The sequence below is a fragment of the Thalassophryne amazonica genome, chromosome 12, assembly GCF_902500255.1.
Source record: "Thalassophryne amazonica chromosome 12, fThaAma1.1, whole genome shotgun sequence".
In the NCBI taxonomy this organism is placed as follows: domain Eukaryota; kingdom Metazoa; phylum Chordata; class Actinopteri; order Batrachoidiformes; family Batrachoididae; genus Thalassophryne; species Thalassophryne amazonica.
In genome coordinates this window covers 17,482,880-17,496,592 of record NC_047114.1, presented here as the reverse complement: position 1 = coordinate 17,496,592, position 13,713 = coordinate 17,482,880, and the positions used below count along the sequence as shown (strand labels likewise).

Here is a 13,713-nt window from a genome sequence, read left to right as displayed (position 1 = left end):
GGCTTTTGCCTTACAATATAAAGCGCCTTGGGGCAACTGTTTGTTGTGTTTTCGCACTATATAAATAAAATTGATTTGATTTGATTTGATTTGATATGCTGTGGCGACCTCTAATGGGAACAGCTGAAAGAAGACAGCGACGTTGTCACTGTGGTGTGTTGTGAGTAGAATTTTGAGGGTGAAAATTAATTTACTCCATTTTGGAATAACATAACAAAATGTGGAAAAAAAAAAATGAAGTGCTATGAATACTTTCCAGATGCACTATAGACTTGATATCACTCATTTGAGAACAGGTAGCTGAGTGGATAAGGACCTGGCCTGTCAATATGTAGATTTGGGTTCAAATCCCACTCATGCTACTGTCTGTGTCCTTGGACAGAACAATCTACATTCTAACTAACTAAATGAATAGAATTACAAGATATTTATCATATACCAATTGGAAATCATTTTTTACCACAATAACTTCAAAATAACTCATTAAATTCATATCACCTGAACCAGAAACAAAGCGTGAAGATTGTTCAACCCTACAGTTCTTGTTAGTCATGATCTCGGTGTTACAATGTTATCATCACTGCTCACCTTGACTCTGCTTTCTTTGCAGCTTTCTGCTCACTGCTACGGACTATGACTGATAGACCCACCTGGCAACTGAAGGTTGTCCAACAGGGAAGACAGAACACCTGTGATCTGTGTGTCCCACCTTCACATGCAACAATGAGGACTGTCTCACTCTGCGTTCTGTGGGCCTGTCTCAGCCTGGGGCTGGCTGCAGTGGCTGTAAACGGATGGAGGACAAACAGAGGACAGGAGAAAAATCCAGACAGAAGTGAAGCAGCATTCACAGCAGAGATGCTGCTCAAGAGAGTGAAACGAGGTTGGATGTGGAACCAGTTTTTCCTGCAGGAGGAGTACACAGGCAGCGATTTCCAGTACATCGGAAAGGTGAGTTCATCCTCTGAATGTTGGCTCCACACAATCAACAGGAAGTACAGTCACTAAAGTGACTCCTGACATGTTGTAGGAACATCAGCGCTATCCTGTGGTGGTTGAAATGAATGACAAATTATTAAAATGTGGATCCACGGACCATTTACAGGCAACTGGAACACATGGTGTTTCTTTGTTTGGCTTCTGTAACAATCCAGATTCCATGTATAAATGTTATGTTTGGACTGTTTGACAGTTAGAAGAGACAGAACTGGACATGAAGAAATTTGGATTTGACCCTTTTGGGCTTTCACCAGGGTACTTCTGTTCATAGCAGTTATTAATCTGCCAAGGATGTAATAAAATCATTGGCGTTTATTTATTTACTGTATTTATTTGTCTGTCTGTGTTATTATTAGCAGGATTACGTCAAAACTACTGTACATATTTTGACAAAGTTTTCACCACAGGTAGATATTAGCCATGGAAGACTCCAATAAATTTTGGAGGTGATCCGGATCTGGATTCTAGATCAAGATTTCCCTTTATATAGGCTTATGTAGACACTAACCACATGTTTGAGGACAAGGAAGTTAAAATCTTAGCCAGAGAAAAGAAATAGTTTGAGAGAGGCGTGAAGGAGGCATTGTATGTGAAACAGTTGAAACCCAGCCTTAACTGGGGAGACACTGAGACACTCTTTGTCCCCTGTTTACAATGGTGGTACTCAGGTCTAAGCAGTTTCAATCTTTTGTTCATGGTAATGAGTCATTCACGTCATCGGGACTGCGCTGCGGTGGTTTGAATCATATTTGTCTAATAGATTACAATTTGTTCATGTAAATGGGGAATCTTCTTCACAGACTAAAGTTAATTATGGAGGTCCACAAGGTTCTGTGCTAGGACCATTTTATTTCACTTTATACATGCTTCCCTTAGGCAGTATTATTAGACGGTATTGCTTAAATTTTCATTGTTACGCAGATGATACCCAGCTTTATCTATCCATGAAGCCAGAGGACACACACCAATAGCTAAACTGCAGGATTGTCTTACAGACATAAAGACATGGATGACCTCTAATTTCCTGCTTTTAAACTCAGATAAAACTGAAGTTATTGTACTTGGCCCCACAAATCTTAGAAACATGGTGTCTAACCAGATCCTTACTGTGGATGGCATTACCCTGACCTCTAGTAATACTGTGAGAAATCTTGGAGTCATTTTTGATCAGGATATGTCATTCAAAGCGCATATTAAAAAAATATGTAGGACTGCTTTTTTGCATTTACGCAATATCTCTAAAATCAGAAAGGTCTTGTCTCAGAGTGATGCTGAAAACTAATTCATGCATTTATTTCCTCTAGGCTGGACTATTGTAATTCATTATTATCAGGTGTCCTAAAAGTTCCCTAAAAAGCCTTCAGTTAATTCAAAATGCTGCAGCTAGAGTACTGACGGGGACTAGAAGGAGAGAGCATATCTCACCCATATTGGCCTCTCTTCATTGGCTTCCTGTTAATTCTAGAATAGAATTTAAAATTCTTCTTCTTACTTATAAGGTTTTGAATAATCAGGTCCCATCTTATCTTAGGGACCTCGTAGTACCATATCACCCCAATAGAGCGCTTCGCTCTCAGACTGCAGGCTTACTTGTAGTTCCTAGGGTTTGTAAGAGTAGAATGGGAGGCAGAGCCTTCAGCTTTCAGGCTCCTCTCCTGTGGAACCAGCTCCCAATTCAGATCAGGGAGACAGACACCCTCTCTACTTTTAAGATTAGGCTTAAAACTTTCCTTTTTGCTAAAGCTTATAGTTAGGGCTGGATCAGGTGACCCTGAACCATCCTTAGTTATGCTGCTATAGACTTAGACTGCTGGGGGGTTCCCATGATGCACTGAGTGTTTCTTTCTCTTTTTGCTCTGTATGCACCACTCTGCATTTAATCATTAGTGATTGATCTCTGCTCTCTTCCACAGCATGTCTTTTTCCTGGTTCTCTCCCTCAGCCCCAACCAGTCCAGCAGAAGACTGCCCCTCCCTGAGCCTGGTTCTGCTGGAGGTTTCTTCCTGTTAAAAGGGAGTTTTCCTTCACACTGTAGCCAAGTGCTTGCTCACAGGGGGTCGTTTTGACCGTTGGGGTTTTACATAATTATTGTATGGCCTTGCCTTACAATATAAGCGCCTTGGGGCAACTGTTTGTTGTGATTTGGTGCTATATAAAAAATTGATTGATTGATCGGAGAGTCATCAGGAGAGTTGTCAGTCCCATCGGTAGGAGGGACAGCTACCCTGTCATTAGGAGGGTGCTAACTAGAGCACATTAGGTGCTAATTAGAGCAAGAGCTTAGTCACTAGCCAATAGCAGTCTGCTTGTCGGTAGGAGGGGTCTGGTTAGGTTAATACTCCAGCTTTGTAAGCTTCTGTTAGTCTTCTCTACAAGAGTCAAGACAGGAGTCAGACTACCAGAGCAAGAATTTTAGCTGAGGAAGCTTCTGCGATTTGAAGCGAAACATCCTCGCGTCAAGCAACCCAGTCCAGTTGAAGATTCAAGCTTCTCTAATATAGGCTTTGAAGGATTATGTCAAAACTACTTCATGGATTCTCACCATATTTGCACTACTGGTACATATTAAGGCATGGAAGACTCCACTGAATTATGGAGGTGATCCAGATCCAGATTGGTGGACGCCAGAAATTTCTGTTTGCTCTTGTTAGCAATGCTATGGTTCTCAAAACAACTGTCATTGTCTGTTCCGATGAATGTCTTTTCATGTAGAAGCTGGTCTGCCATTAGGTAGAGCTGGGTTTGAATCCCGTTCATGCTACCTGTCTGTCTCCTTGGACAAGACAGTTAATCTCCATTGTCTCCGTCCACCTGTGGGACCTGGCGTCCACATGGGTTACTTTGCCTGAGAAAGTAACCCATCCTTGGGGAGTTGTAGACTCTCATCACTTGGAATCTGGAGATAAGCATCAGGGCCAGTCCGGACTTCTGTCATTAGCTGACTGTGCCAGCTAATGTGCTGGATCCTGAACAGAAAGTGTCTCATGCTTGAGTGGATCCAATGGATCCCAGTGCACTCGCAGTCTGCCGGAGCATTAATGGAAGCAGAAAGTGAAGCGAATGTTGACGGATGCACTTCGCTTCGGGCTGAGGCGTCTGACACAACAGATGCAAATTCTGCAGCGTCTCAGAGCCTGACAGAAAGTACACACATGTAAACAACAGACAGCATGCTGTTTCACATGACACTGGGATTCCCCTTCAGGTCTGTCTTTGTTCTGACAATTACAGTGCAAACTCAAACACTGCTGCAGAGAAAACGCTGCAGTCTGTACCATCTCAGTGACAATGAAGTAGCAGATGTTGAAGAACAAATCAGTCATTGTGCAAAGGTAAAGTGAAGAGCAACTTTGGCGTGTGCCACGGAGCATTGCCTTCGATCAGCTTTGAATGTGACAGACTTGGAGGAATGTGTTACAGACTGAACCAGCAGATGGCTTTCAGTCGTCTCATCAAAGACCTTCATTTGTCTTCAGTCTCTGAAGTGTCATAAGTGGCTTGTTTTTTACACTTTGGACCTGTTGTTGCTGTTTTCAATAAATCCCAATGAGCCTCACATCATATTGCTGCCGGTGCGCATGCCACTTGCATGCGTGCATGCATGCGTGTGTGCCTGTTCGCATTAACCCTCTGGGGTCCGAGGGCATTTTTTTGGACAGTTCACTTGCCTGGCATAAATGTTTTATTATTGCTGTTAACAGCTCTCCCTGCATCTCCCAATCAAGTTTTATGTCTCTTTTTTCAGGACAACCTGTGCTTTCAGAATATAATGTTTTTGTTGTGTTTTATAAGTGTAATAAAGGTTTACAATCAAAATAGTCAAGGAAAAAATAAAGCAAAAAATAATTTTCCACACACATTTATTCAAAACACACAGCAAACTATAATAAACAACTGTTTTGACACTTTATAACGGTAATTTGAGGCTTGTGTGAAAGACTGTACAACAAAAAGGTTCAAACAATAAACACCAAATGCACATTTTGAACAATATATACAAAATGGTCTATGCATTTTGTTGTCCATTGATATGGTAAACAGTGCTTTACGCAGAGAAAGCAACAGAGTTATCCAGTAACATTCACATGCAAACTAGTGGAGTAATCCTGATAGTTACACACTGTTGTGAGCACGTGAGATTGTCATCAGAGGCTCTCCATGTGCTCCTGCTTTCATGATCGCTGTGCGTAATGGCGCAGGGCACACTGAGTATGTACTAATAGTATGTACTCATTGGAGCACCCAGGGGGCTATTCAAACAGGGAAACTAGTAACATATCACTCCTGAAAATGATCTTGGCTTTTCACGTGAGGTAAATCTGCCCTACGATTGGATTTTGGGAAAACCATGTGACGGTGAACCAATTCCGATGGACACTCACATTGCACACGTCACCACACAGCTTCTATGAGGAGTACAAAGATGGACGATGGCTGGCTCGAAGGTCCACGGAGTTAACTTTAAGCCAAAAAAAAAAGTAAGTTTCCATCTCATATCATTCAAAAGTTATTTTAATTTAGTAAAGCTTAACCCTCTGGGGTCTTAGCCGTCATACACGATGGCTAAGACCCCAGAGAGTTAAACTTTCTCTGGTCAGTCCATGTGAGGATATCAGGACAGGTCAATTCTGGGATTAGGCATCAGTGCCACCGCGCAGAGGCTTCGCGCGTCACGACCGATTCGCTTTGGAAGCGAGACAAAGGAACACCTCCGTTTCGGCGTGTTAGAGGACAAGTTTGGACATGTCTATCTTGGCTTTCAATGCTTACCAGTCCAGTAAGTATCAGTGAAATTGTGGAGAGCTGGACATGTCCAAACTTGTCCTCTAACACGCCGAAACGGAGGTGTTCCTTTGTCTCGCTTCCAAAGCGAATCGGTCGTGACGCGCAAAGCTCTGCGCGGCTTTCCATGACAAAATCTCTTGTTAAAAGTGAATCTAACGGAAAATGGCTGATGTCCAGCTCTTGTGATAACCAGAGAAAGAGCACACGACGGTCTTGTATCCACAGAGCCATCCGTTAAGAAATGGTCCGGTGGCTTGTGCCGCGTCGTCGCAGCTCAGAGCGCAGCGCACCGAGCGCAGCGCACCGAGCGTCCTTAAAGGGTTCCTTAAAGCTGTAGTACCAGACCTTATTCTCTGTGAAGCCCGTAAAATTTTCACCGAAAGCCAGATAAATTTTTCGAATGGATTCCAGGTGCCAGTCTCTAACAGCTTCTGAAAAAAATTCTGATGGAAAAAAAATCCTTTCATTCCGCCATTTCCAGACAATGAAAAAAGACGAGGGGGCGGGACCACTCCTTCCCAAGGCGTGCTCACAGGCGAATGACGTCACCGACAGGCGTGGAAAAACTCACACATGCGCACGAGGGTTCAAGCTTGTCTGATGTAAAAACATATGAATGAAATCCATATAGTTTTTGAAAAAAATAAAAAGGACCGTTACTTTATTGACAGACCTCGTATTGTGTGTTATCTATTATTTTGTTATTTGTTTTGGTATTAAGTAATTACTTTATTTGAAGGATTATAGTTGATTTATTTGTAGTCTGTTATTTGTTTAAATGTGTATGTCGAACTGGGTTGAACGGTTTTACCACTTCGAACAAAGAGTCAAATTAGAATATGAATCAAATGTCCCGTTATCCCGCAGGTTATGGGCGGGGGGGCAGGACCTCCCTGAATGCCCACGGGGACCAATAAGAGATGGATTTTGCAAAAGAAGATCCGCCTTTGTCACACCATGTTTGCTTCATAAAAACTGTTTTAGTCCATGTTCATGGTTCTGAATGAATGGATCTCCTGCGAGAGATAAGTTCTTCAGAACCCAGGCCTGATTTCAACGTGATCTTCAATAAATTCAAACTTAGGAATATGGATTTGGTCTTTGTAAGGGACAGTATTACAAGAACCGGGTAGAGATTAACAGTTGAAAAAAAACATTCTAACTGTATCTACATTCGTTTTGACATCTGACACAGCAAATGTGTATGAGGGCTGTCTTACCAGTCCAGCTGATGTCCAGTAAAACCTAACAGGCTGCCAGGGATGCCATTGGGAAGAATGCCAGACAAAATCCGGCAAACAAAATCTTCCAGTTTCCATTTTAAGGGTTTTATGGGTTTTTGTGTTGTTGTCTGTTGTTGTTGTTTGAAATTCAGACATTCTGAATTTTGAAAATTTTATTTAAATCCTTTGAAGGCTAAGATCTGGCCTTCTGAGACAGCAGAGGTTGAACCAATTCTTCTGAAATGAGGCGGTCGAGCCCACAGAGCATTTTGTGATGCATCATGACCTTATCCTGCCACTATGCCTGTTGCCTAGCAAACTTAAGAGCCGCATGCAGCAAGCTACCACAGTGGGCATCATTTTCAGCACTTATTTAAACTTTACGTATAAACATGACTTATCTATAATTGTACATAATTGTACAAATGTGCATTGGCTCTTGGGATTGTTTGGATTGCAAAAACTACATGTGTTGTATCCTTCATTTAGTAGTGCAGCAGATAAGAGATTTAGAGCAGAATCCTGCAAATGGTGATAAAAGCATCAAATTGGCAGAAATAGTCCTCAGACAATCCTCTTTTGAAAAACCCGATTGGCCACTTGAATTTTCAGTTGGCGTTCAGGGAGAGGTCAATTGAAGAATTACACAGGAGTCAAAATTAAAGATGCTCCAATCATATTGAAAAATATTCCACATTTGCCTGATCATAAAGATTCCAAAAACGTATGGTTGGATGGTCTGTAACTGAATTCTATGGAGGTATGGGATAAAAAACAGCAAGAATGGTGACAAAGGACAGTGTAGGCTTGTACCGGGGACAAAAGTTAAAGTTGCTCCAATTTTGTTAAAAAGTGATGCAAATTACTAGTTGAGTTAACACGGTTTTAAAAGGAATAGTTTGGGCCATGTATCATCCTTACTTATCACGTTACGGGGTAACATATGTCACATGTCATAGAATCCAATAGACATAGACCTTGTTGACCTTTACTTTGGAGACCAAGCATTCAACACTGTCAAAACTATTCCATTTATTAATCCTATTAGCTCAACCAATTTGCATCCCTTTTAGCAAAATTGGAGCAACTTTAACGTTTGACTCCTGTACAAAGTGAAACTGAGCTTTGTCACCATTCTTGCTGTTTTATCCCGTAACTCCATAGAATTCAGTCACAGATAGTCCAAAATATACCTTTGTGGAATCTTTATAATCAGGCAAATAATGTGGAATATTTTTCAATATGATTGTAGCATCTTTTAATTTTGACCTCTGTGTAATTCTTCAATTGACCTGACCACCGATTGAAGTGTCAAATGGTCAATCGTTTTTTTTTTTCAAAAGAGGCATGTCTAAGGACTATTTCTGCCGAATTTGATGCTTTTGTCACCATTTGCATGATTGTTTCAGTTATCTGCTGCACTATAGGGGAAATAGGGCAGAATTTGTTGTGCAAATTCAAACTGAGACAGCTTAATTGCACCACTGTAATGCGTGAGGTCAGCGAATGCAGCCTTCAAAGGATGCAGACCTGAATTGAGACACTGCCACAGTTTGTCAAATAAATCCTTTTGTATCGGCAACTCCGGGAGTCCACATACAGTGGGGCCAAAAAGGATTTTGTCAGTCTCTGATTGTGCAAGTTCTCCTACTTAGGAAGATGAGAGAGGTCTGTAATTTTCAACATAGGTACACTTCAATTATGAGAGACAAAAATGGAAAACAAAATCCAGAAAATCACATTGTAGGATGTTTAAAGAATTTATTTGTAAACTGGAAGCACTCAGAGAGTGCAAACCTCCGCCAAGGTCATGGGGTACCAACAGAGGGCAGAGTAGCTACCTAAACTCTGTGAGTGAGATAGATTATCTCGTCAGTAGTTTTATATCCTCACTGAGGACAACTTTGGATGCTGTAGCTCCTCTGAAAAAGAGAGAAATCAGAAGTGCCTGACTCTGTGGTATAACTCACAATCTCGCAGCTTAAAGCAGATAACCCGTAAGTTGGAGAGGAAATGGTCTCACTAATTTAGAAGATCTTCATTTTGCCTGGAAAAAGAGTCTGTTGCTCTATAAAAATCCCTCATCACTCATCACTAATTGAAGAAAATAAGAACAACCCCAGGTTTCTTTTCAGCACTGTAGCCAGGCTGACAAAGAGACAGAGCTCTAGAGAGCCGAGTATTCCTTTAACTTTAACTAGTAATGACTTCATGACTTTCTTTGCTAATAAAATTTTAACTATTAGAGAAAAATTACTCATAACCATCCCAAAGACGTATCGTTCTCTTTGGCTGCTTTCAGTGATGCCGGTATTTGGTTAGACTCTTTCTCTGAGATTGTTCTGTCTGAGTTATTTTCATTAGTTACTTCATCCAAACCATCAACATGTCTATTAGACCCCATTCCTACCAGGCTGCTCAAGGAAGCCTACCATTAATTAATGCTTCGATCTTAAATATGATCAATCTGTCTTTATTAGTTGGCTATGTACCACAGGCTTTTAAGGTAGCAGTAATTAAGCCATTAATTAAAAAGCCATCACTTGACCGAGCTATCTTAGCTAATTATAGGTCAATCTCCAACCTTCCTTTTCTCTCAAAAATTCTTGAAAGGGTAGTTGTAAAACAGCTAACTGATCATCTCCAGAGGAATGGTCTATTTGAAGAGTTTCAGTCAGGGTTTAGAATTCATCATAGTACAGAAACAGCATTAGTGAAGGTTACAAATGATCTTCTTATGGCCTCAGACAGTGGACTCATCTGTGTGCTTCTTCTGTTAGACCTCAGTGCTGCTTTTGATACTGTTGACCATACAATTTTATTACAGAGATTAGAGCATGCTATTGGTATTAAAGGAACTGCGCGCGGGGTTTGAATCATATTTATCTAATAGATTACAATTTGTTCATGTAAATGGGGAATCTTCTCACAGACTAAGGTTAATTATGGAGTTCCACAAGGTTCTGTGCTAGGACCAATTTTTCACTTTATACATGCTTCCCTTAGGCAGTTATTAGCAGCATTGCTTAAATTTTCATTGTTACGCAGATGATACTCAGCTTTATCTATCCATGAAGCCAGAGGACACACACCAATTAGCTAAACTGCAGGATTGTCTTACAGACATAAAGACATGGATGACCTCTAATTTCCTGCTTTTAAACTGAAGTTATTGTACTTAGCCCCACAAATCTTAGAAACATGGTGTCTAACCAGATCCTACTGGATGGCATTACCTGACCTCTAGTAATACTGTGAGAAATCTTGGAGTCATTTTTGATCAGGATGTCATTCAATGCGCATATTAAAAATATGTAGGACTGCTTTTTTGCATTTGCGCAATACCTCTAAATTAGAAAGGTCTTGTCTCAGAGTGATGCTGAAAAACTAATTCATGCATTTATTTCCTCTAGGCTGGACTATTGTAATTCATTATTATCAGGTTCTCCTAAAAGTTCCCTGAAAAGCCTTCAGTTAATTCAAAATGCTGCAGCTAGAGTACTGACAGGGACTAGAAGGAGAGAGCATATCTCACCCATATTGGCCTCTCTTCATTGGCTTCCTGTTAATTCTAGAATAGAATTTAAATTCTTCTTCTTACTCATAAGGTTTTGAATAATCAGGGCCCATCTTATCTTAGGGACCTCATAGTACCATATCACCCCAATAGTGTGCTTTGCTCTCAGACTGCAGGCTTACTTGTAGTTCCTAGGTTTTAAGAGTGAATGGGAGGCAGAGTCTTCAGCTTTCATGCTCCTTCCTCTGGAACCAGCTCCCAATTCAGATCAGGGAGACAGACACCCTCTACTTTTAAGATTAGGCTTAAAACGTTCCTTTTTGCTAAAGCTTATAGTTAGGGCTGGATCAGGTGACCCTGAACCATCCCTTAGTTATGCTGCTATAGACTTAGACTGCTGGGGGGTTCCCATGATGCACTGAGTGTTTCTTTCTCTTTTTGCTCTGTATGCACCACTCTGCATTTAATCATTAGTGATTGATCTCTGCTCCCCTCCACAGCATGTCTTTTTCCTGGTTCTCCCCTCAGCCCCAACCAGTCCCAGCAGAAGACTGCCCCTCCCTGAGCCTGGTTCTGCTGGAGGTTTCTTCCTGTTAAAAGGGAGATTTCCTTCCCACTGTCGCCAGTGCTCGCTCACAGGGGGTCATTTTGACAGATGGGGTTTTTACGTAATTATTGTATGGCTTTGCCTTACAATATAAAGCGCCTTGGGGCAACTGTTTGTTGTGATTTGGCGCTATATAAATAAAATTGATTTGTTTGATTTGGGGTGACGCCATAACATCTACACGCCGTGGAATCATTGAACCTAAAAAAGTCTAACAATGATATTTGCTCAGTAGTAAAAAAAAAAGTTTCAAAAAGTTTCATCTGCTGTGATTGGATAGCATGTATCCTTAGCGCTTGGCATCACAGTTTATTGCAACTTGCACTTTTCCCAGAAGCTACTGTCATCTGAGCACTGATATGATATTGTAGTGCTTATAGACAAAAACAAATAAGAGACAAAATTCAATTTATTATTCAACTAAACTGCAAATATATGAATTATTTTAACTTATGAAACACTTCTCTAAACAAGGCCATAGGGTCACTGACCCTAAAGAGATTCCTCCTTGGCACAGTGATCTATTTCTTTTTGTCTCTTTCTCTAAAATTGTATATAATATCATTAGATTATTAATAGCTAAACAAAAATACATTTAAGAATATTACAATTTGTAAACAAATGCACCCGAACGTGATGACAGCTGCAGCTGCTTAATGCTAACTTTTAACATTGAAAATGCCATAGACATGCTAATGCGTTAGTATCGGGATCCAGATCATGATCTGGATCACCACTAAATTTAATACTTGTTCCTCTTGTCATTTCCAACCACCACAAAATTTTATCAAAATCCCTTCAAACCTTTTGAGTTATCCTGCTGACAGACAGACAAACAAACAAACAAACAAACCCGACCAAGAACATAACCTCCTTGGCGGAGGTATTATGGTGGAAAATAATTATTTGGTCAATAACAAACAAGCAAGATTTCTGGCTCTCACAGACCTGTAACTTCTTCTTTAAGAAGCTCTTCTGTCCTTTACCTGTTACCTGTATTAATGGCACCTTTTGGAACTCATTATCTGTATAAAAGACACCTGTCCACAGCCTGAAACAGTCAGACTCCAAACTCAACCATGGCCAAGACCAAAGGACTGTCGGAAGAAAATTGTAGATGTGCAACAGGCTGGGAAAAGTGAATCTACAATACTCAAGCAGGTTGGTGTGAATAAATTAACTGTGGGAGCAATTGTAAGAAAATGGAAGACCTACACAACCTGGTCTCACGGAAAGTCGTGCTTCAGCAGCACGAAATATACATTAAACTATTGGTTCGTGATTGTGACGAAAAGCGTCTCATTTTTGTCATGGCAGCGCAAATTCATTCTCATTCATTCCGGGATGGCTGCACGAAATTAAAAGTGAAGGGGGGGGGGGGGGGGGGGTCGGGATGGTTATGGTTAGGGTTGGGGGAAGGAGTAAGATTAGGTTATGGTTAAGGTTAGGGTTGGAAATGGGAGTAGGGTAGGAATAGTGACTTAAAATAGCTCCGTCATGAAAATTTGATTCATTTTGTCACGTGAGCACGAAAAAAAAAAAAAGTGAGACTGGGCTGTCATACAAGACCATTGATAATCTCCCTCGATCTGGGACTCCACACAAGATGTCATCCTGTGGGGTCAATATGAGCATGAGAACGTTGAACAAAAACCCCAGAACTACACGGAGGGACCTGATGACTGACCTGCAGAGAGCTGGGACCAAAGTAACAAAGGTTACACACTACACAGAGAGGGACTCAAATCCTGCAGTGCCAGGCGTGTCCCCCTGCTTAAGCCAGTACATGTCCAGGCCCATCTGAAGTTTGCCAGAGAGCATGTGGATGATCCAGAAGAGGATTGGGAGAATATCAAATGGTCAGATGAAACCAAAATAGAAAATTTTGGTTAAAAACTCAACTCGCCGTGTTTGGAGGAAGAAGGATGCTGAGTTGCATCCCAAGAACACCATATCTACTGTGAAGCATGGCAGTGGAAACATCATGCTTTGGAGCTGTTTTTCTGCAAAGGGGACATGAAGACTGATCCGTGTTAAGGGAAGTATGAATGGGGCCATGTATCGTGAGATTTTAAGCCAAAACCTCCTTCCATAAGTGAGAGCATTAAAGGTGCAACGTGGCTGGGTCTTCCAGCATGACAATGATCCCAAACACATCGCTTGGGCAATGAAGGAGTGGCTCTGTAAAAAGCATTTCAAGGTCCTGGAGTGGCCAAGCCAGTCTCCAGACCTCAACCCCATAGAAAATTGTTGAGGGAGTTGAAAGTCCATGTTGGCCAGTGACAGCCCCAAAACATCACTGCTCTAGAGGAGATCTGCATGGAGGAATGAGCCAAATACAGCTACAGTGTGTCCAAACCTGTTGAAGACTTACAGGAAACGTTTGACCTCTGTTATTGACAACAAAGATTATGTTACAAAGTATTGAGTTGAATTTTTGTTATTGACCAAATACTTATTTTCCACCATAATTTACAAATAAATTCTTTAAAAATCCTACAATGTGATTTCCTGGATTTTTTTCATTTTGTCTCTCACAACTGAAGTGTACCAGTGATGAAAATTACAGACCTCTCATCTTT

The 13,713-nt window shown here is 41.1% G+C and overlaps 1 protein-coding gene across 1 annotated transcript in view; it reads left to right on the top strand.

Annotated features, from left to right (window-relative positions):
• Positions 1-616: 616 nt before the first annotated feature.
• LOC117521754 (cadherin-6-like) overlaps positions 617-13,713 on the top strand; it is a 244,593-nt gene continuing 231,496 nt past the window's right edge. Inside the window, exon 1 of the mRNA XM_034183098.1 lies at positions 617-951. Coding sequence (XP_034038989.1) covers positions 634-951 — 318 coding nt within the window. The 5' untranslated portion in view covers positions 617-633. The remainder of the gene's footprint in view (positions 952-13,713) is intronic.